The 24,853-nt window shown below is 39.9% G+C and overlaps 1 protein-coding gene and 1 non-coding gene across 2 annotated transcripts in view; both read left to right on the forward strand.

Annotated features, from left to right (window-relative positions):
- Positions 1-10,660, forward strand: part of CRYL1 (crystallin lambda 1) — a 172,772-nt gene extending 162,112 nt beyond the window's left edge. Inside the window, exons 6-8 of the mRNA XM_049782582.1 lie at positions 5,230-5,335; positions 10,058-10,164; positions 10,497-10,660. Coding sequence (XP_049638539.1) covers positions 5,230-5,335; positions 10,058-10,164; positions 10,497-10,610 — 327 coding nt within the window. The 3' untranslated portion in view covers positions 10,611-10,660. The remainder of the gene's footprint in view (positions 1-5,229; positions 5,336-10,057; positions 10,165-10,496) is intronic.
- A 4,606-nt stretch (positions 10,661-15,266) lies between these two features.
- Positions 15,267-15,372, forward strand: LOC126021761 (U6 spliceosomal RNA). The gene has a single exon (XR_007500235.1). It is a non-coding gene; the product is annotated as a U6 spliceosomal RNA (small nuclear RNA).
- The last annotated feature ends 9,481 nt before the right edge of the window (positions 15,373-24,853 follow it).

Genomic DNA, 24,853 nt, shown 5'->3' on the forward strand with positions numbered 1-24,853 from the left:
ATAAGAACAAGAGAAAGAAATATGGCATAAAGAAAAATAAGGAAAGCCAATGAAAATGAAGACTTGCAACAAAGAGGCTAATGCTAATGGCATGATTAGAGAAAAGGAAAAATAAATCTAGGTAACTGGGTAATCAGTCGAGAAAATAGATGGAGTCATTCATCAAAGTTTAACAGCATGAATGCATCCCTACACTACAAAAGCCCTGCTTTACCACCTTTCCCCCTTTTCTGTATTTTTTCCAATGGCACTGCCATGGCTATTGCTTTCCGTTTGTTGTTAATCATCATTTATCCTCCTTTCCCCACTCTACAGAATGTGCATCCCCAAAATCACCATATAGGGAGGATCTTGTTTTGAGTTTATAATTTACTCTGTCAGAGTTGGCTTGGCTGGCTAGGTTGTCCCCTCTTGCGTTGCTTTAACATTTTCATCTTTTCTGTGAAGGAAGGTGGCACAATTGCATAATGCATGCACAGCATATATGAGTCCTGGATTTGATCCCTGGCATTGAACATGAATTAATAGGTATATAGAATTCACCAGAGGGTATTTTCAGGTCATTTCTCCCATGGTCAAGCCTAGATGTTATCAAGTTATTTTGTGAATTTTATTAATCTCTGTGATCAATTTAAGTATAGGAGGATATTCTCAAAAATTTGGACCAACTTTATCCACACATTTGAAAGACCAAAACTCAGCTAAGGTTTCTCTGCACAAAAAGATGTTATCCTATTGTCAGTATCATTTCAGATACATCAGTGTGCCCAGTATTTAAGCTAATTCCTTGGAATAGACTCTCTGTGTGTCTAACCTGCTGCTTCCACCTCTTCTAGAACCCAAACTGATTCATCTCCAAACCTTGATTAGCACTGAAAATTTATGCCACCATCACCAAGTCCTTTATGAACTGTCTTGCATTTCATACAATCACTGGCATGGGTCAGGGAATCGCACTGCTGAATATGGTCAAAAGAAACAGAAACAACAAGATAACTAAAATGAAACAACTTAGGCCTCACAATGCTCCTCCCCCATGTGCTCCCCACCCAGACTGGCATTCTGAAGGAACTACAAGAGTGAGCTGTTTCACAATGTTGAAGGTCAAGTTCTGATGGACAGAGGTATTGGAGTCTTTCATTGCAGGGAATTCTCACCACTCTAGCTGGGCTCTCCTCACCACTATTTTTCCAGACCACGGTTTGAACTAACAAGTCATCTTAGTGTTGAGTGCTCTATTGGAATTTGGGAATCATTTAACACTTTAGGATCTTTTTACCCTTTACCTCAGTATTTTTAATATGCTACTTGAGGGTTTTACCATGAAATGGAAAAGGAACTTCTGATAATTATGCTGACATATGTTAATTGAGCCACACTATGGTATAGGCTTTCAGTATTTTGATCATGGAATACTGAACCTCCAGTTCCGAGGACTGACTCACTCATCAAATCAGCCTTCCCCATGCAAACAATTAGTTATTGTATTGTGCCATTGTGATTTAAAAAAATCATTTTCATTATATTAGGTCTCTAAGTGTTACCAAAACTGGGCAGAAAAGAGCTCAACAGCAAAATTAAACAAAATTGGGTTGATAGATCAAGGATCAATCTTGGGATCCTAACAGGCTTTTCAACCCCAGTGTCCCTGGAACTGTATGGCCCCCACCTGTAACCCAAAAATTTGTGGCAACGACCGCTGAGTATGGGTCAGAGAATAGCCACTGCTGAATTTGACAAAATAGGAAGGAAGAAAAGAAGGGAGGGAGGTGGGAGGGAGCAATAGAGGGAGGGAAAAAGGAAGAAAGGAAAGAAGGAAGACAAGAAAAACAACTTGAGTTTCATAATAGCAATGAAGTGTTGGCCTCAAGGAATCCTGCATCTGAGCAGAATTATCTCAGCTATACTACTTAGGATATTTTCTAGCTTTGACTTCTTGGTAAATAAAGACTAGCTTGGAGAAACCTCTTGAAAAATCCAAGTGGGGTATAAAAATTTTAGGAAGGGAAAACATGACAACTCTTTTTTTCTTTTTCTTTTTCTTTTTTTTTTTTGGTTTTTCAGCCACACCAGTTTGGTGCTCAGGGGTTATTCCTGGCTAAGCGCTCAGAAATTGCCCCTGGCTTGGAAGGACCATATGGGACTCCGGGGATCGAACTGCGGTTCTTTCTTGGCTAGCGCTTGCAAGGCAGACACCTTACCTCTAGCGCTACCTCACCAGCCCCAACAACTCTTTTTTTTAACCTGCTTAATAGTAACTGAGAAAGAAGAAGTGGGAAATGTCTGGCAGAGGAGCAAGTTGGCAGTCAGTGTAGCTTCACTCCTACTTGATGATGTCCTATGAAATCCCTTCCAGGCATCATGTCATCAGATCACCCTAGGCTCAGATGATACTTTTAAATCTGAAGTCACTCTGGAGTCATTCCCTATGGGGATATTTTTCATTTTGAAGTCAGCTCCAAAAGTATGAAAGAAGAAGAGTCAAGGCAAATAGTATGTCATATTAGGAGGGCTCTGTACTTGCATTTTCACAGTATGAGTGATGCAATGGAAACTTGAGGCTTTAGGGAATGTTGACCACGACTGCTGGAGAAGGAAAAGTCTACATGGCCCCTGCCTGGCTGCTTCTCCAAGCATTCCAGAGCCCAGGAGATGTGCTAGTTCCAAAGCCAGTAACTTTAGGCAACAGAAGATCTGTTTGGGGAAGATCGGGCACCACTTTCTTGCTTGGAAGGAGAAGAAAGGAATGTTCTGTACTTCAACAGCCAGTTTCTTGTATATCATTTCCTTTCTTCTATGTGTTACCCCTACCTTTTTGTATCTTTTCTGCATTCTGGATGAACAGTACAAATGAATTGGCCCTCCTTAGTGGTCCAAATGAAGACCTAGGGGGATGATTCAGATCCAACAGGGATTATGGTATGATATCAGTTGGGTGGTCCCAAATATGTATACCTTTCTTTGCAGACCTCTTGTTTCCTCTGAAACAGTGGGAACAAGTGTGTCCAGCTGGAGGCAATGAGCTCGGAGCCCAACTTAGAAAGCAGCACTCTCTGATGGACCTGAGCATGCCTGTGTTCTTGACAGCGTTTCTCCTTGCTGTTGCACCCAGAGAATGTGTGAGAATGTACTTAGCAGTTTGTACCAAATACCAATGTACTTTGTAGTTTGGGGCAGGTCACCATAAACTGGTATAGACCCAGACCCAGATCCATGAACAGATACTTGGTACATGGGATTCTGATACATAGAAGTGAATCCCAGAAAGTTGGGTAAAAGAAACAAGGGCCAGACGAAAATAGAGTGTGATGTCACTTTAAAATGAGGCAAAAAGCAGATTCTTATTTAGTAATATAGATATATGTGGCAACTCTTTTTGGGGGATGGGGTTGGGTTTTGGGCCACACCTGGCAGAGATCAGGGGTTACTCTTGGCTCTGCTCTCAGAAATCATTTCTGTCAGCCTCGAGAGACCACATGGAATGTTGGGAATTAAACCTGGGTCTGCTGCATGCAAGGTAAAGGCTGTGCTGTTGCTCCAGCCCCATGAATGTCCACTCTTAAAGAGTCATGGGTTTTGCCAGGTGCTTTGCCTCTGGGACAAGAGGTTTCAGGCAGGCAAACAGACACTGGTGGTTTGGGGTGGGATGATATGGAATTATCCTCTAAATCTTGTGCATGTTCTATGCATGTCTTTATTTTATGTTGTGTGTGTGTGTGTTTGTGTTTGTGTTTGCACCCCTCCCCACACAGAATTAGATGCAAAGTGGTTCTTTAGACCTAGTCATATCTGCCTCCTTTCATATCTATGGCTCCTTGGTTCATGAACTCCAACCCCTTTGCCCTGGTCATCATGCACCTTCATGGCTTGAAGTGGTACATTTTTTCCTTTTCTGGGAAGCTGGGCTGTAGGTGGTACCTCACTTCCTTTCTCTCACACATTGAAGTGGGGGGGGGGGGCCTGAAAATCATTAGAGTATAGGGAGCCAGCAGGGGGAGCTCTAGCTCCCAGTACCCGAGCTGATAAGAGGGCTGCCCGCAGGCCTTGGGACCCCGATGAAGCTTTCCACTTCCCAATCCCAGAGATACCATCTCCTATTGGATGACAAACTACCCCTTCAAAGTGAGGCAATGAATTTGCTTCAAGGCATTGTAGAGTGGGCCACTTGTTTGAGCCTGTTCCAAAACACCCCAAAATGTGCTTCTCTTCAGTGCAGAAGTGCTGGCTGGGATGTCCACTGCCCAGTGAGTCAAATGACCAAGGCCCCAGTGTATGGGTGGGGGATTAGGGGAGAGTGGAGAAGGACTGGCAGAGGCTGCTCCACACTAAAGCTGCAAGTAACAGTAAGGAGGCATCCCAGTGAAGCTGTACTTCCCTCACTGCAAGCTACTTGTAAAAGAGACTTCTCAGAAAGGACTAGAGTTTTCAGTGCTCTACCTATCTGACCAGTGAAGGCTTCAGGGGGCCACTGCCTTCCTGTAGGACCAGTCTATTTGTCCATGATGGGAACATACTGGTATGGGAAATAAACAAGTGGTATAGTAGTCAGACCACACAGATAGCTCATATATGCCCCTACATAAATAAACTAACCAGGAACACAGATAGCCAATCTGACCTCTAGCTTCAGTGCCCACTGACATACTTCTTGCTTGACGATTTGCCTTCCAGCTGAATCTAGGACCTCACTTTTGCAAGCACATCATTCTAAGCTGTGTGCATTTCTCAAAGAATTAAAAAAAAAAACTCATTAAAATTGAACAAGGCCAGGCTTGTAGACAGGAAAAGCCTGGAGAGCAACTTTCCTGTTCTTTTGGGTTGCTCAGACTTGCCCCCCGATTTTAGGCAAATACATGTGAATGCAGAAAATTATTCTGACCCGCTTCTTTCAGTATACATCTTCACATCTTCCCTTTGCCTTCTTCCTTACCCTCTTTTTCTAAAGCTTCAAATGTAGGTAAAGAAAGAAAGGAAGTGCTGGGATAGAAAGGTACAAGCTTCCAGCCCAGGTAAGCTACAGGAGTGGAGAAAGTGAATTGGATTTGACCATTTCCTAAAAGATTCTCTTCAGGGCTCATGTTTCTCTGTAATGTTGACATGGAAAATTGGAGAAAAGTAATACTCAGGTGTTTTGAGGAGTATTTCAAGATCCTGCTCTAAAGAGTATAGAACAAAACTGATGTAACAGAGAACTCATGGACTACTTTCTGTCCCCTTTTCTCCATTTAGGAAGGAATAGTATCTTCAGGTGATCTTGACCTTGTTATGTCTGATGGCCTGGGCTTGAGATATGCATTTATTGGACCCCTGGAAACAATGCATCTCAATGCAGAAGGTACGTTCTATTCCTTCAGGCCTCACCTGGGAATTTGGTGTTATTCAGTGTCATCTACAGGAGCCCTCCCTATTTATCCAAGACAGTGCTAGTACAGCTCATGAATTTGACTGTCCTATATCTTTGAAATGTGATTCTATGTGGAAATCGTCATGCAGGATCCATGCTGGGAAAAGCACTCGCATGGGAAGTTAGGAGATACAGAATGGATATTATGGCAGAGATGACTGAGTATCATCTAAATGGATACTAGTAAAGTTATCCTTTCCCCAGGAAAGATGAAATTATTTAGAGGCAAGAAAAGGGATTTTTGTGAGGAAGTAATCACTTGTAACTCTGCTGACATAGCTTTTGCCTAACTAAACAAGAACAACTTTCAGCTGTGATTTAAGGCTTGGTAGCCTAATAGGGTGGAGAAAGTAAGGGCAGAAGTTGTTTGGAAACAACTTCAAAGAACTTGGGAAGGAGGTGTAAGCCTGTGATCTGCTCTAAAGGAAAAATAACTCGAGAAGGGTAGGAAGCTTCCAAGAATGAAATTCTGTCAACTATATTGTAACTGATTCAAGAAGACCGCATTATTGGAAAAACAACGGCAACAAAACCTGGATTGTTTTAAAACAAAATAAATTTGTGCAGAAAAGGAACAAAATAAATACTGTATACAAAATTCTAAAGAAATGTCACCTAATATTCTTACCACCGACTATTTCTTAGAGTTGAAATTGCAAATGGCTTTTATTGTCCTTTTGCTTTTCTGTGTTGTTTGAATTTTAATAATTATAATACAGGAACACTGTAGGAACACCATAATTTACCTTTAAAAACAAATAATGAGAAATAGGAGCACACATATTCGGGAAGAGGTGACTGAAGTTTGAATGTGTTTGTCTCTGTCTTGAGGGTGAGAGCTGGATGGGAAACTGGAAAGGGAAGGCAGAGGACACTGGGCTCAGACCATGGTGGAATGAACTTCTTAAAAACTGAAGCAGATACCAGTAATGTGAGTGGGTGCCCACTTGTCCGGGTAGGTGTTGAGTCCAGAGTCGCATTTTGGGAGTCTGATTGACTTTGAATTTTCTAATTCCATATTTTCACAAGGGTATATATTTTGCAAGGTGGGCTTGTGTAAGGGTTCAGTATTTAGTGATCTGTCATTTCCAGCAGATAATTGAAGGCAATTTTATTAGATATGTCTGCACACAGCAGGTGCTGATGTGGTTTCTCAAATGAGCTGTTGTATGTGGTGTGTAGTGCATATGCAGTTTCGTAACTGACTCTTCCTTAATTCTCCCTTGCTGAGCACAGCAGAGGGAAGTTAAGAATTTTCCTAATAATAGCATTTACTTTCTCAGGGGTAATCACTGAATATAGGAGAAATGAAAGTCTTGGATAAATTTACATTTTTTTCAATCAAGTCTTTAAATACTGAGCATTTTTAAGCACAGAATGTATATGGTACTACTTGGTAACTACCATGATTTTCCTTTTCTTTTCTTGAGAAAAAAAGTAATTCAGATATTCCAGTGTCAGAAGAAATTGATAGGGAGAGAACTGAAGAGAGCTTTGACTCTCAAACAAATAGAAGCAGAAGCCAATGAAACCAGAAACTCTAGAATCAAATGTGTGGCAGACAGGGAGGAGACTCATAACAATTTTTCAAACAAAGCAGTTATGATAAGAAAACCTAATTGGCCTAATATGATAATGGTGGGCGGATGTAGTTTTCAACTTCAGAGCATTCCAGAGGCCAGAGTTAAACAGTTATGAGATCTGGCTGGCAACCAGTGGAAGTGTTCATTCTTCTTCACAGTGTCCCCAGAATCTATCAAGATTGCAGAGGGAGGATTATTTTCTCTGAGGTTTTCAGAAATCCAGCATCTCAAGTTAAGGGCAGTATTAGTCTTAAAAGTGAAGGTTAACTAGAAGTAATAAAAAATTTTGGGGGGTTTGTTTTTAATCTAATAAAATAGCACTTAACAAACAGAAAGCCTGCCTTTTGGCTTTTGGCTACTTTTTAGAAGCAACTTCCTTGAAGAACAAAAGTCTCACAATGGTGAATTGGGAGGAGGGAGTGGGTCTGGGGCCTGTGTAACTTACAAAGCATTTAATCTTTCAATCTTTTAGGTGTTACTTAAATTCAGGGCACCTTGGTTTCCCTGTCTGTAAAATGGGTGGGAGAGGCAGCAGCAGTGTATTCTGAGGCTTCAAACCAGATTGAAACTGTTTGCTGCACAACCAACACAATTAAGTCTTCAATAAATGCTACAGACATGATTTAACTATTCTATTTCTCTAGGTTTAGGTTTCATTTTTTTCTAATTTTTCCCCTCCCATACAACATAACAGGTACACAAAGAGAAAGAGGATACACTGGGACTTTTTTTTTTTTTTTTGCTTAGGAATTGTGAAGTATCTGGAGTGGAATTGCTGGGTTGCAAAACTTTTTTGACTATTTTGTCAGCAAAGAAAACATGTTTTCTCCCAGTCCCACAGTTTTTTGGCACCTCAGTCAGCCTGGGAAAGATGCCATCCTGAATCTGGCAGCTTCTGGAAATCACCTCAGTGAAAACCAATGCTTACCATGTTGCCTCACAAAGTTTCCTGCTTTGTGTAGGTGTTTGTGGTTGTGGTGGTTTTACTCGAGAGGCCTCCCTGGTGGGTTTGCGTCATTTTAGTGGTACTAATGTGTGGAATGAAAACAGAAGTGAGTTGAGTTTGGGATTTTCTCGGATTAAAGGGCCTCAAGTAGGTCTCTCTCCCTGCCTAACTGCCCTCCCCATTTCCTTCCCTAGGATCAAGGGAAGTTACATAATGACCTCTGTGCTCTGGCGCCTTTTGGATCATCCTTACTAAGTTCTGTGAAACCCAGTGTCTGTGGGTTCTTGTGTTCTGTGAAAGCCAGGCTCCTTTGGCGTGGGAGACAATCAGAGCTCACACAGAAACTGAATCCTCAGCCATGGGGGATGTGAGTTCACTTGCCCAGTGCCTGTATCATTATGAATGGTGTTGAAAGTTCTAGAAAACACACTTTCTCACCTTCAGGGCTTCATAACTGAATAATTTTAAGTCAGAAAGCAGGAACAAAAAGCTCAGTTTAATCTCACGGGGAACAATTCTACACTCATTTTCCTTACTTGGATAAGCAGCACTTTTTTTTTTTTAAATATCATTATTTAACCACCATGGTTAAAATGTTTGTAGTTGGATTCACTTTAAGTAGACTCAAAGTCTTTTTAAACTCTGAAAGCTCTGCTCTGAACATTTTTTTAAGTTTATTTGCTGAGCATGACAGAAGGAATGAGAAAACATTTATTCATGTTTCTTCAATATCAACTATTTCTCAGTCCCAGAAAATAGGATTTAAAAAAAAAATCTTTCCATATGGGGGCTGGGGCAATAGTACATTAGGTAAGGTATGTTTATATGTTGGATACATTGATAAGTTGGATGCCTTGCATGCTGGTAGTCATGTTTATTCCCCAGCATCCCATATGGTCCCAGAATCCCTACCAGGAATGATTCCTGAGCACAGATCCAGAAGTGATCACTGATCACCACTGAATGGGGCCCCCAAACGAAAAAATATCTATTCAAGTACAGGGGGAGTGGTGATAGTCTGAGTGAATGAAGTACTTCTCTTCATTTTTTGATGAAATTGTTATCATAGGGTAACTTCCACTAGGTTCTCTTCCTTGGTAGAAAGGTCCAGATTCTTTTTTGAAAATAAAGCACACCTTCCTTTTCTACTTTTAGCGGATGATGTTATTGAGAGTAGAAGAAAAAGATTTTCTGGAGCATTGAAGACAATAAAGCTCACTGAAGATTTGAATCTGCATCAGTATCTCCTTTTGTGGGAGAAGCTTCAGGGCTGTCTAAAATAAAAAGAAAATGAAAGAAGCTTCTGTTTCTACCAGTGGAGCAGAAGTTCCTCAGGGGTCCCCGACACAGGGCTGAACTCATGTTCTAGAAAATGTTCTTACATTAGTGAGATTGACATGAGTATTCATTTCTGCACCAAATTAGGGAGAAATTTTGAACCAGGAAGAATTTTGGCAGATTTTATTTCAATGGGAAGAAAATAAATGTGTTGCTTATTGCTCTTTGCTTAGGGATCACTCCCAGCTGTGTTTGAGGGAATTAAAGTGGGTTCAGCTGTGTACATAACCCCTCTGCTATTTATCTGGCTCCTCAAAATTTTCTTATTACATATAACTTTGATAGGAAAGCAATAAGTAATTAGATTAATTTTTTCTTCTTCTTTTCTTTTTTTTTTTTAATTAGAGTAATTTAAGGAACCTATAACAACAACTTCTTAGACCTGTATATTACTTGGGCTTATTAGGCAGCTTTGTAGAATAAGATTTTAGATTTCTTATCTCAGGGAGATGCTCCATAAAGGAATGTATATTTTCTGCAAAAAAAAAAAAATCAGTGCCCCTTCCCTAGGAATCTCTGCTTCCACCTCCTTCATCGATAGCAAGGAAACCTGAGTTACTTTGATTCCATGATACTTGTTATGCACATGGCTGATTCTGACTTACTCCCCAGCTAGAAATGATCCCTACGCACAGATCCTGAGTAACAACTGGGACACCCTCTCCACCTCCATACAATACTGATCCCAGAAAAAAGACCTCCCTGACAAATTTCTTAGTTTAAAGTTGTATAGAGTTCTTGTGATGTTGTGGAAATCTGTGTTTTTATATTTTTATGTGATTTCAGGTTTGATGAGCTACTGTAACAGATACAGCGAAGGCATAAAGCGTGTCTTGAAGACTTTTGGACCCACCCCAGAGTTTGCAGGGGCCACTGTTAAGAAAATTCACCAAGTATGTAGATACAGTTCCAAGAGCAATGTTGGCTGACAATGTAGGAGAAGTGACATTTGTCTCATCTGTACCTTTTTCTTCTGTTCTTCTGCCATTATTTTCTGGAGATCCAAGAATAGCGAGACAGACAGGCGAATAACTCCTTTTGACTTAATCTCCCAAGAGCTCTAGTATTCCATGCATGCATTTTAAAAGCATGTATTAATTGAAGTTTTACTTTGCTTTGTCCTGGGAATGAAATTTGCAGTTTGTATAAGTGGGAAGCATAGTCATACTTCTGGTAAGTGATTTCCTGCATTTACTTTTTTCCTCTTTGTTTTTTCTCCTCTAAGGCCATGTGCACAAAGGTTCCCGATGACCCTGAGCACTTAGCTGCCCGGAGGAATTGGCGGGACCTATGCCTCATGAGACTGGCCAAATTGAAGAGCAAGCTGAAGCCTCAGTAGAGTTTTTCTGAAGCTCCTGTCACTCCTGTCCTCTCTTGGGTAGAAGTAAAAGCACTCGGTGATGTTGGACAGTCACAAGGTGCTTAGCATACAAATTCAGAGCTCTCTGCTATTGGGCATGGGTGGTAGAGCTGCATGGTCTTCTAACCCGTTCATGCAGAGCTAAGAATAGCTGGTCTGTATCATCCATCTCTAGTGCCCAGCTCTCAATGAGAGAACAAATTTTTTAATGATTTTCTCCTCAGTGATTATGTGGGACTACATTTAATGGCAAAAGATTATAGTTTCAAGTAACTTTAATCTGTCGCAAAATACTTCTATAACTATTTTCTCAGCCCTTTCTGATAACCCCTGTGGCCTGATAATCACAAGACAATTGCCTTAATTTAGTTTATACTTATTCCGAATAAAAATTCTGGATTGCATGGAAATAATTATCCTTCTGGTCTTTCTGAGAGAGTCACCATTTTGTCCTGATGCTGGTCACAGCAGATAATGACCCCAATCAGTGATTAATAAGCAGATCCTTTGTTTTTTGATCAGCATCCACCCAGGTGGACCAGCATTTCTCAAAGTGGGTTCCATGGTACCTAAAATGTTCAGGAAACACCATCCTTACCCCATCCTATATTTCATATATTTCACACATTCACAAGAAATGACAGGCCCCATGGTTCTCCTGCCAGATAGCTGCGTCACTTGAACCTTACATTTTCCTCTTCAATATATAGTATCTTTGAGACCTGGTCCCCAACTCCCTTCCTTCCCCACATTGGACCATCTCTCACAACTCAGTGGCTTCACAATATGACAGGTGTAAGTTTATTTGACAGGAGTATCCTAGGGCAGCATGGCCATCAGGTGGTGTCAGCACATCTGAACAACCATTTCCAACACCACTGCTTATACCAATTTCTTTGTGAAGTTAATTAGGAGGGCTGGGAATCAGAATATCCAGGATCCTAGAGACTGCATGGCTCACAGCAGGAGGAGGTTTTTTAACCCTGAAAAGGATCCTCTCTTCCTCTAATTCATTTCAGGTACTCCTTTGACTCTGAAGGCCAAAAGTTCACTCCCTCATTCTTTGTCCTTCTGATGGATGGGCAGGACACATCCTCACAGAGCCACACTTGCCTCTTGCTTCTCTCTGTAACTTCCAGCTCCTCCTTTCTGACCTGAAATATGCCACCTTCTTGTCTTCCCTGAATCACTACACTTGTACTTGTCTTGGACCTGTCCAGGTCCTTCTCTTTGCTTATTTATTATGTGGTGCTGATGTTCGAACCCGTGTACAAGTGCCCTACACGCTGTGGTACTATCACTTCAGCCTCTAAGCCAACAAAGTCACCCTTAATGCCCACATGAGGGTTGGGGTCACTGATCAGAGGGAGATGTAGCTGAGAACTCAGACTACAGGGATCTCCTCCCAAACCCTGAGGGTTTTCTGGCCTGGAAGAAAGGCTGAGAGACCCAGGAAGGCTCTGGACCTTCCAAGTGAGCTTGGTTGGCACTTAATCTCCTGCTGGGTGGGCGATGTTGAAGTCTGAGGAGAGTGAGATAGCAGGGTTCAGGCTCAGGAGCAGGAGTAGAAGCAGTAGAGAAGCAGCAGGATCTGGAGATCCCAGGTTAAAAAAAGTGGCTTTTCACTTTTCAAAGCATTTAAAAAATTCTGGCAAGGATATGTAGATAGAGATAGGATATGTAGATAGAGTTAGATTTAGATAAAGATAGAGATGTTGGCTTTGGCCACATCCTGTGGAGCTCAGGGATTATTCCTGATTCTGCACTCAAAAAACACTCTTGGCTGGCTTGGGAGACTGTATGGAAAACCAGGGAGAGAACCCAGCAACATGTAAGGCCAAAGCCCTATCTGCTGTGTAATCCGGTTGATGAATTACAAGGATATCTTAACATGGGATCTAAGCTTAGATTTTTTTTTAAATATAAATTATTTAAAGACTATTATAGCATTGACATAGTTGATCATAATATATTTGTTTCCAGGTAAGTGGGAGAAAAATTACTTTTTTAAAAAAAAGAAGAAAAAAATCAGAAAACAAAATAAAGAGGGCAAAAAGTACAGCAACAAGAAAATTTGTGAAAATTATTGTATCTCACAATGAATCAGGTGTAGTAAGCTCTTGTTGCTAACTGATCATTTTATTTCTTTTTTGTTTCTGAGTATTAAGTGGTTTCATATATATAGTCATCTAAATCGGTGTGTTCCTATGGAAATGACAGTATGAAAAAAAAATGGAATTGTCTTATGCATGCATTTGGTCCAGAAATTCCAGTCTCTACTGCTGATCTGCAGCTTTTGTGAGGCAAATTTTTGTCTGCCAGGTTTCCAGAAAGAGAGAGTGGGAGGGAAGGTGTCCTGACTCACTCCAAAAAAGTCCTGGTGCTTTTAGTCCAAATATTAGCATATCTGGAGATTTGGTCAGATTGTTGTCTGCAGAGAGCCATAGCGGAGTAGTGAAGTAACTCCATTGGTGAAGTGGCAATTGTGGATGATAGGAGCAACAGGACAGGACTTCAGCAGGGCAGGTACCTGGTCTGCCCTTTCCTTCTGAGATTGCCAGATTTTATCTGTATGGTTGGTGTACCCCTAATTTTTCATGGCCACAAGAACAGAGTCAGTCTATGGAGCTGGCTGAGTGCAGACATTGCTCTTAGATTTTTTAAGTACACAGTGCTGTAGAGCAGAGCTTTAAAAATGATCATCTGACATCCTAAAACTGCAAATGTGAACAGCTCATATGCTGCTTCCCTGTTCCTGGCAGGGAAATGAGTTTTTTTTTTTTTTTTTTTTTTTTTACTGCTTTCATGAGTTTGACTACTTTGGATATCTCATAGAAGTAGAATCATGAATTTTTTTTGTCTGTTCTTGCCTTCATTGCATGTGCTGCTCTTTTTCTCATAGTCATGAAATTCCTTCTAAAAGCTGTTGTTGGACTTTTCGGGTTTTTTGTTTTTTTGGGTTTTTTTTTTTTTTTTTTTTTGGTTTTTGAGCCATACCCGGTGATGCTCAGGGGTTACTCCTGGCTATGCACCCAGAAGTCGCTCCTGGCTTGGGGGACCATATGGGACGCCAGGGGATCGAATCGCGGTCTGTCCTAGGCTAGCGCAGGCAAGGCAGGCACCTTCTAGTGCCACCGCCCGGCCCCGACTTTTCCATTTTTTTCTTTGCGGAATCCATGTATCCCAGTTGGCTCTCAAGGCCTGATGGCAACACTTTGGCCTGATTCTTAATGTCTGATGGCAATACATTTGGGTACCTTGATTGTTATCTGATGTCCTGAGTTCTTGAGTAATCTTCACCAGTTATATTTGTTGCAAATCAGCCCCTGATGGAGGGATGGAGGATGAGGCCTTTCTCCTCCAGCTTGGACCATGCGTCTGTTACCCTGTTCAACCGGCGGTTCTGAGGTGAATGCGGTGGGAAGAAAGCCAACAGGCAGTCAGGCTTCCGAAGAAAACAGCTCTTTATTCCGTGAAGAGGCCGAAGCCAAAAGGCCTAAGAATAGGCCCCAGGAAAAAAGCCCCTCACCTTCCACAGACCCTTGCTTTTATGCCCCAGAATCAGGTACCACCCAATGGTAGGATCAGATACCACCCAATGGTAGGAGCAGAATCAGGTACCACCCTAGGGTGGGAGCAGAATGCCAGGTCACACCCTAGGATAGGGCACAATCACCGATCAGGGTAGGGTCAGTAACATAATAATCCCATAAAAATGTTTACATACACAACAATATTTTTCACCATACATGTTTCTTGTTTTGTTTTTGTCTTTAAAAAGGTGAAGATAATTCAACACAGTACATACAAAATAACTCAGAGAAAAATCAAATGAGCAGATAATATGTTGACCAGGATGTGGCTCACTAATAAATGCATACTTGCCTGTGAGACTTGTGTTCAGTCACTATAGGAAAAAAATTTTAAGCAGCTGTAGCCATAGATTAATAAATCCAACAACTATGATCTGCACAGGTATTGCACTTTCAACTTCATGCTTCTTCTCTTTGTACATCTCTTATTTGTTTGGTTTGTGTGTGGTGTGTTGGAAAGAGAAAAGAGGAGGTAGTATTGGGGCCACACCTGGCAGTGCTCAGGACTTTGTCCTAACTGCATTCAGGAATCAATCCCGATGGTGCTTGGGGACAGTACATCATGCTAGGGATCAAACCTGAGTTGGTGGCATGCAAGGCAAGCATGCTACTCACTGTATTTTTTCTCTGGCCCCTCTTCATATATCTCTTCATTAGAGGGGGTAGAGGCTTTCTTCCAAATTATGCTCAGGAAGATCCAAGGCTCTACTGATAACTTTCAGTGCAAAGTGATCAATGCAGTGGCTCAATGCAAGGGCCTGAGGACACTGTTCAAAAACTTGCTTGGGTAAAACCTGTCCTAAGACACAGGTTAAGTCTGGGGGAACAGGGATTCAGGAGGTGGTACTTGAGTTATAAATTAAAGAGTGAGAATAAGAAAATCTCATAAAAGTTATTTCTATCGTATAGATTATATTGGATAAAACAGAAGGTATTGAAAATTGGAAGGGGAAGAGAGAAGCTGCAAGTCACACAGAAGTTCAGGGAACTGTGGTCTCTGCACTTGTACCAGGACTTCTGTAGTCAGATCTCTAGGTGTGTAGTGCTTGCTTTGGTAGCACATATACTAAAATTGGAATGATACAGAGAAGATTAGCATGGCCCCTATGCAAAGATCTCTAGGTGTGGTTGCAGAAGAGGTTGTGTTTATCCTCAAGGCTTTGCATGGTTACTTCCCATCAGATGCCCTCTTATTGGTCTTCTTCTGAAGGTGATGTTATCTCTGCTCAAAGATCACTGGACCATATCCTGCAAGCCATGTGGTCATCAATTAGTTCCTAATGCTCAGGCTTCTCCCTGGTCTGGCTAACATCCAGCGTAATAGCTCAGAGTGGTCCCAATTAATAGGAGGACAGCTGAAGATCCAGAGCACAAGGACTCTTCATGTTTCTCAGTCCTGTGGCCCTGAGCCCCAAAGCTGGTATGCAGCAGGCTCCGCAGTGAGCAGAAGTGAGCAGAAGTCCCAGCAAGATGAATGTGATGTCCCTCAACTGGGTGGGTGGGCACAGAGAGGAAACAGTTCCAAGAAGGAAGCAGGCAGGAGCTCAGACTGCTCATTCCATAGACAGAAAAGGAAGCAGCTGGCAGAGGGAAGAGATGCTGTGCCAGGTCTGGGATCCTTAAAATTGTCTACTCTGGGTCTGTGTAATAAGGGACCTTGATGGAAAGGAAAACGGGCCACACATGGACATTTACATTGTGAATGTTATATAAGTAACAAATAATAATGTCCATTTATGTTGTTATATGATACATAATATGTACTGATATTATATGTAATAATAATAGATGATGATATATAATGATAAACTATTATCATATATAATCTATATTATTTTTAGAAGGGTTATAGCTCAGCGGTATTGCACAGTTCTTGCACACAGGATACCCCAGGTTTAATTCTAGCATCACCACAAACACAAAATTCCTGGAAGGAAATTAATGGAATGTTTTATTATGGTATTTTGGTATGGTTTTAAATTTCTTTCTTTACACATGACTTTCACTGTCAGCTTGCATTGTTTTGACATTAAAACTTATCACAGTCAGGCCAGGAATCTGGTTCAAGTTACTTTTAGAAGGAGGCCAATAAGGGGCATTTGACAATGGGAAGTAACTATGCAAAGCCTTGAGGATAAACACAACCTCTTCTGCAACCACACCTAGAGATCTGACTACAGAAGTCCTGGTGCAAGTGCAGAGACCACAGTTCCCTGGACTTCTGTGTGGCCTGCGGCTTCTCTCTTCCCCCTTCCAAATTTTGTTCAATGCCTTCTGTTCTATCTAATATAATCTGTGATAGGAATAACTTTATGAGAATTTCTTATTCTCACTCTTAGCTCACTCTTAACTACCACCTCCTGAATCCTCATTCTCCCAGACTTAACCTGTGTCTTAGATCAGGTTTTATTTCAGGCAAGTTTTCTTATTGTGTGTACTAGAGACATATGCAAACACTGAGTCCCTTTGTACCATTTTTATTTGCTTATCACTAGACATTCTGCTGCTGTTTCCTCAAACATAGGCTTTGTGGTGTAAGACCTGGAATCTGGTGTATCATCTCTCTTAGAGCTTAGAGAGGACTGTTGCAATTTTTCTGTCCCTATGAGTAACACAAAGAAAAAAAAAGTGACCCTAGAGATGTATCTTTATTCTCTGTGGAGACCTCTGTGGCCCTCAAAACCAGGGCAAGGGGAGATGTGCCAAAAGCATGGGGAGATATACACAAGCATGGGGAAGTATATTCAGGGCATGAGGAAGGGACACTCGGGCTTCCTAGTCTGCATGGAGAAAGAATTGCCTTCTATAGCATAGTTCCCTGCCATTCAAGTGCACTCCCGTTTCTCCTTTCTTTGTTCCTTTCTTCATTTCTTCCTTCCTTTTTCTTTCCTTTCTTCCTTTCTTGCTTCCTTCCTTCCCTACTTTATAATTGAAGTTCTGCAATTTAAAACACCATTAAATGATGATTTCTTGTGTATATGATTCCAACACCATATCCATCATCAATGTATCCTTCCCTTCTCCATGGATCTCAACCCTTCTCTCTTTCAACTCTCCCGTTCCCATCTGCCAACAAACTCAGTTGTGTGGATCAGTTCTCTCATTGTGTCTTCTTTGGCCCTTTGATGCTATCTTCCTATGTATCTTAAGTCCTACATCTGAGAGATTATTCTTCATCTCTCTTTTTTTCTGACTAACTTCACTCAGCATGATATCCTGTAGTTTCATCCATGTTGCAGCAAATTGTATGATTTTTAACATCTCTTAGAGCTACATAGTATTTTATTTTGTATACATACCACAATTTCTTGACCTATGGTAGGGTATTTGGGTTATTTCCATATCTTGGCTATTGTACTAAGCACTGCAATGAACATAAGAGTTCTATTTCTGTTGTTTTGTGCTATTTGTATTAATATTATAATTTATATTATAACATAACATCATACAATGTGCTTTAATATGATATAATACTAGTACATATAACTATTTTATTTTATATTAGATATAAATTATAGCATAATAATATGATATAGTATATAACATATTATATAATATGTCATTGTTTATAATATACAATATGATATATAAATATATTATTGTATATAATTTTATATAATATAATAATATAATTAATATTAATAAGTGTTATTTTGTCTTAAAATTTCTGTGTTTTAGTAATAGATGCCAAGAAGTGGTATCACTTGGCTGTTTGAAGTTATATTTCTGAATTTTGTAGAGATCTCCAGATTGCTTTTCAAAAACAAAACAAAACCAAAAAATAATTAGCAACGTAGACTCAAGAGAAAATTAATCAGAAACTATCCTGCCTAAACTATTGTATAGATTCAATGAAACTTCCATCCAAATTCAATTTTTTTTTGTTTTTTTCGGCCACACCTGTTTGATGCTCAGGGGTTACTCCTGGCTAAGAGCTCAGAAATCATATGGGACGCCGGGGGAATTGAACCGTGGTCCATCCTTGGCTAGCGCTTGCAAGGCAGACACCTTACATTCTAGCGCCACCTCTCTGGGCCCCCACATTCAATTTTTAAGGACCTACAAAATGTTTATAATAAAGTTTATATAGAATTAGAAGAGACTACAAATATCCAAAGCTATACTGAAAAATAAGTGAGTTTATCTCATTACCTAATTTGGAAATGTTTTATAAAGCTACAGTGATAAAAACTGCATGTATTGGAGTAAAGATAGATTCTGATCAATGAGTCAAAATTGAATATACAAATTAAAAACTCCATATATAACAGGCTTTAAGAACATTCAAACATTTGGTGTTTTTTTGGGGGGTGGGGCACACCTGATGAGCTCAGTGGTTATTCCTGGTTCTGCACTCATGAATCATTCCTAGTGGTGCTTGGTCACCATAATGGATGCCAAGGATCAAACCTGGGTTGACTGTGTGCTTACCCTCAGTACTCTATCTCTGGCCCTCGATAGTTAATTTTTTTTTATTTTTAATTATGTGAACAATGGTGCAACGAAGGAGTACAAGGTAAAGTTACAGTGGAAGGTCAATCACCCAAAAAAAGAGTTCTCAGAAGAAATCCCCCTGCTGACACCTTAATTTTGAACTTACAAAGAACATTAAAAAAAAATAATAAAATAGAACTCTTGTACAATTACTTTGTCCCTCAAGACCCCAGATTTTAGTACATTATAACATTCCATAGCAGTACACAAAGCAATCTAAAGCCATAAAATATATGTAACTCCTTAAACTTGAAGGCATAGTAGTTTTTTACGTTTCCATGTACATGCATATTACCGTATTTTCCAGCGTATAAGATGACTGGGTGTATAAGACGACCCCCTAATTTTGCAGTTAAAACATAGGTTTAGGCCTATATTTGCTGTATCAGACAGAACATTCCTGTGCTGCAACTGTATGTACCACAGTGAGCCAATCACAAGTAAAGGTTCAAAGGTTATATTGTCATAGACTTCCTCTCTGACTCTGGCCAATCTGAGCAGGCTTTTTACAGCATAGATTCGGGTCTAGAACATTGTCTAATTTGCATGCATAAAAAGCCTGCTTGGATTGGCTGAGTTAGAAAGGCGGTCCGAGCAGCCTTGCAGTGATTGGTGCAGGATCGAGTTGGAAAATTTGTTTTGTGGCAATATTCAGACAATTTTCATTTACCAGCATATTGAAACATTTTTTGGGATCTACTCGGCATATAAGACGACCCCCGATTTTCGGTTGACTTTTTTTTTTTTGTTTCAAAAGTCATCTTATGCGCCGGAAAATACGGTAGTTTAAGTTAACCTCAAAAGTTTAAGTGGGTTTTTTTTTTAAGGTTTAGAGTCAAAGGAGCCCAGTAAAAATGGTGTTAGAGTGGCAATTATTGTTTGCATAGGCCCACCAAAATATGGGGGACATGGAAAGGAAAAGCCTTGGCCTAAATACAAGGAGACCCTACCCCTGAAGTTTCCTGGCATAAGACCAACTCTAGGCTCCAGGAAAACTAGTTTGTCCAATCCAGGTCATTGTCTGTAGTGCCAATACAGTTTTATTTTTCACATAGTCTCTGTTGTTGGCATCAAGTTTCTGTATTAAAGATCCGGAATCTGCATATCCTATATTGAAATCAGGATGGTGCGGAGCGTCCTCTAATTTCAACTCACAATTAAAGGGCAATGCAGTAAGAGCCGAGAACATGAAATGTAGTAAAGATAAGCTATTTAACAAATGGTGTTGGAAAAACTGGGTAACTACATGTAAGAAATTAAATCTGGATCAGTATTTCACACTTTTCACAAAAGTCAATTCAAATGAGACTTGAACAGAAACTATAAAGTACTTTGAGGAAAAAATATAGACAAAGAGATAATGAGTATGAAGTATGGGAATACTGATGGAGGGACGTTGACACTGGTGGTGGGATTGGTATTGAAGTATAGATTTCTAAAACTCAATTTTTGTAAATCATGGTTCATTAAATACAATTTTATTTAGAAAGTAAATTCTGATAGTTTTTTCAAGCACTGAATATGATGAGAATCTCCACATTTGAATAACACCAGCTGAAGGCTTCTCTGGGTGCTATACTATAGTGTTCTGAGACACAATTCTTACTGCATTTCTCAATTCCTAAACAAATATGTGATCCAAGGACCCTAGCACTATCACTGGATAGCCATGCTGGTTTAGTGAGGTTAGAGTATCTTGACCTACACAAGACAACTGAGATGTCTCTTCTGAACTTTGTGTTCAACGATGTCACATTGGTTAAAATTGGCTATAATGGGTCTAGTGGAACAGCAAAATTTCTTAGAATGATTGCCTTGCAAGTCACAAGCTCAAATACCCAGTGATTCCCATATACATAACTGGAAGAGTTACTGTTTGCTCTGACAGCTCACCTATCAGTGTCCCGTAATTCTGTGAGCATTTCCAGCAGCACCACATTCAGGTATGTGTAAGAGCTACAAAAAGGGGTGCAACCCCTGGAGATATCTACAACCAAAATTATGTGTAGGTTCCACAGAAGTACAACCACAGAAGCAACACGTGTTGCATTGCAGCCCCAGAGAACAACACAACCATGGCGTATGTGCCTCAACTAAGCACATGATGCCAGGTCAATTGTGTGCAACAGGCAACTCCAAGAGCACAAGTTTCTGAGTACTGTGGATATGTGTGCAACTACTCTTACCTGGCAACATGTTGTGTGGCCTTCAGTAAGTCCACAGCTAAAAATTGTGGGAACTTCACAATTGGGTATCTGTGTGTGTAACATTATCAACAGAGAAGGAGAATGGGGAGAGGGAGAAATATTTTAAAGAAAATCTGTTGTGATGATTTTTATGCACACATTTGAACACTCCAGATCTTGGTAAGGTACAATTTATTGGCAAGTAAAGTAGGGTCTATTCCTCTGGTAGTAGAGGTTAAACATTCACTACTCAGTTCATGAGTCATACTATTTTCTACAGCACTGATCAGCTGAACTGTATTTGGAGAGCTGAACTCCAGTGCCTGGAAACTGGCCCGTTCTGTTCTTCCAGGGCAGTGAATAGCTACTGGGTGTACAAACTTCCACACCTCCAACCTTCTGCAATTGGGAATGGTGGAGAAGATGTGTACGAATATTCTGGAACTTCTATCTAGAGATTTAATTATATAGGGAACTTACATATAGATTCATTATAGATTTGCAAAATCTGACTCTAGTCAGGGTTCAGGATCCTTATCTCCTTCCTTTGCTTCTCTTTTCTTTCTTTTCATTTTAGCCTTCATTTTTCTATATTTTCTTTTTCTCTTTTCTTTCTATATCCTTTTTCTCTCTTTCCTCCTTCTGCTACCCCTTTCCTTCCTTTCTTCCTTCCTCCCTTTCTTTCTTCCTTTTTTAAAGTTTGTACAGGATTCCCAGGTAATTTTAGTGAGTGGTCAGTATGATTCTATGTCCCAAAATGTCCGCAAATTTCATCCTGCCTCCCAGAACCCAGTTGATCTTTAGATAATGCTGGCTTGAGAAGCTTTTTCTCATAATAAGTTCAATCTGTTTCCTGAAATTTCTGGCCTTGGTTCCAAGGGTCAATCCTTTGAATGCTTCACTGTCCTGCTGAGTCTTCTCTCTGCCAGTATTTTGTGGTAGTCTTGTGTAACAGGACTGTGAGTTTACCTCTATCAAGATTTTGTGATATTTCTTCAGTAAATGTTTCAGAAATAGTGTTTTTTTGTCAGAATTCCTTGAATATTTTGGATGCTTGTAGTCAAAGCTTTTTTGAAAACATCCACTCAAAACTTGTCAAACTTTCTGTAAAAGACTCCAGTAGAATCCACTTAAAATTTGCTATTTGGGGGCGGTTCTGAGATCTAAGGCAACATCACCTTAGAAGGAAATAGTGTAGAAAAGTACTTTTTATTTATTTTTTTATTTTATTTTTTATTTATTTTTCCAGTGGAAAATAAGTATGGAAACTTATGTGTTTGCCATAATAGGAGAACAGTTTTGACAAAGCAAGAAAGTTTATCTTTGGGCAGAGAGATAGCATGGAGGTAGGACATTTGCCTTGCATGCAGAAGGACAGTGGTTTGAATCCTGTCATCCCATATGTCCCCTGAGTCTGCCAGGAGTGATTTCTGAGCATAGAGCCAAGAGTAACCCCTGAGCATTGCCAGATGTGACCCAAGCCCCACCCCCCCAAAAGAAAGTTTATCTTTAATATGAAAAGCTTACAACTGATTTAAATTGACCTTTGAAAACAAACAATAATTTTGTAACACTAGGAATTAGGAAAGCTGTTTTTGACATGATGTAGGAAAATATAAGCTATGGAACTAGTATACTTCCATGTATTTGGACTACTGTTATTGTTATGCTAAGCACAATATAAAATGCTTATTGCACTCAACTTTTACATTCATAATGCAAATAAAACGCTGTTGATTTAGTACAGCAGTTTATCCATTTGAAAAAATTTAATGTTTTATAGAAATGGGGGCCAGAAGGACCAGTACAGGGTAGGAAACTCGCCAAAAATAATGGAGCAGTGCAGTTAGCGTAGAGAATTGACCACTTGATGATGATAGTGGGAACTGATCACTCGGGGAAAAAACGGGCTGCTAAAAGGATAAAGTTACATGAATTATACATACTCCCTTCATTAACAATAGGACAAACTACAGTGTCAGAAAAGAGAGAGAAGTAAAATGCCTGCCCCAAAGTCAGTGGGGGAGGGTAATTAGAAGGGAAAATGGGGACATTGTTAGAGGGAAATCTGCACTGCATTTTAAAGTGTGTAAAAGAAAATAAAAGAGAGAGTAAGAGAGAAAGAGAAAAAAGTATGTTCCAGAGACAGGAAGAGGAGAGGGCATCGGAATGGTGAGAGGGAAACTGGGGACATCGGTAGCAGGAAATGTGCTGGTAAAGGCATTGTATGACTGTAATTCAATCATTAACAACTTTATCAGTGAAAATAAAAAAAGAACAACTATTATGAACAACTTGTTAATCTAGAAAAATTAAATTAAAAAATGAAAAGAGTGTGGCAGGTCCACTGTGGTTCATGGACACACTTCTCTTCTAGTGAGTGATCCTCACCACAACAGACACATGCACACATACAAAAACAATCACCACACCATAAAGGACACACAACACAAACCCCATCATGCCTAGAAAATAAAAATGGTAGTTCTGAACACCCAGCTAGTAACAGAGAACTATATGGACTCTCTGATAAGGACTTTATAAAGGATATGTTGAGGGTGTTCAATAAACTCAAAGAAACCATGAAAAGGACAGCTTATAATACTCAAGAGAATATCAGAAAACTTCAAACAGTAATGTAGAACTGCAAATCTTGGTAGGCGAAATGAAAATTTTACTGGAAGCCTCACCAGCGGAGTAACAGTTACTAAGGACAGAATTAGTGAGCTGGAAGATGAACTACATAACACCTCCAGACAATAGCGGAAGATGGAAAAATATCCTTAAAGTAAACAAACTGATGACAATGAGCTTTGGGATAAATTTAACAGAAACAGCCTAATCTTACATTGGGATTACAGAGAGTCAGGGAGAAAATCCATACAAAGAAGCAACAATCCAAGGCATCATTGCTGAAAAGTTCCTAGAGCAGAAGAATGTATAAACAGACACTTTTCAAAGAATAATTGGATTGCCAATAGGCACATAAAAAAAGTGCTCAGTGTCACTTATTTTTAAGGAAAACTAAATCATGACAACAATGAAATATAATCTTATACCAGTGAGAATGGCACATATTTAATATAGGAGGGATAATATGTATTGGTGAAAATGTGGTGAAATAGAACTCTTATCCACTGCAGGTGGAAATATAGTCTGATTCAATCCCTATGGAAAATGATATAGAGAGACCTCAGCAAACTTATAATTGAGCTTCCATATGACCCAGCAATTCCTTTTTGGTATCAGTTTACTGGACTTAAAAACATTTATTCAAAAGGACCTATGTTCACCATTATTCATTGCTGCAATGAGTAAAATGGCTAAGATATGAATCAACCTAGATGTCCAAAAACAGATGAATGGATTATGAAATGTAGAAAATGTACACAATAGAATACTATGCAGCTACAAGGAATGATAAAATCATGCAATTTGCTGCAACTGTGTTGGAACTGGAAGATTTCTGGAAGATTTCTGAGTGTCAGTTACATGGAATAGCTGGGAGAGTGGTAGGTAGATTTTAATATACAACAACACAACAGCACACTCAACAACACTAAAAACAGATATAATTTGAAAACACAGAACTTTAATTTGCCTTCCAAGGTCACAGAATGGGGTGGGAGATATTTTTCGTTTGTTGCGGATGACAGAGGTAGCACTGATGATGGGACTTGATATTGGTAGTGGGATTGGTGTTTAAATATTGTATGCCTAAAACTTAATTATTAATAATGTTGTAAAACATTTTTCTTTAATTGAATAAAAGTTTAAAGAAAAATCACCCACATCTGAGCGGAAAGTCTTCTGGCACCATAAAAAGACCTTGGGGTGTGTAAAAGAGTGAGTATAGAGCCTGTAGTTGTTCCCATGGCAGTATGCTTCAAGGGTGGAGAAACCATGTATCTCTTAGGCCAAGGGAATTCCCTTTCTAACTTCCCCAATA

This window comes from Suncus etruscus, chromosome 10 (genome assembly GCF_024139225.1).
Source record: "Suncus etruscus isolate mSunEtr1 chromosome 10, mSunEtr1.pri.cur, whole genome shotgun sequence".
Taxonomy (NCBI): Eukaryota; Metazoa; Chordata; class Mammalia; order Eulipotyphla; family Soricidae; genus Suncus; species Suncus etruscus.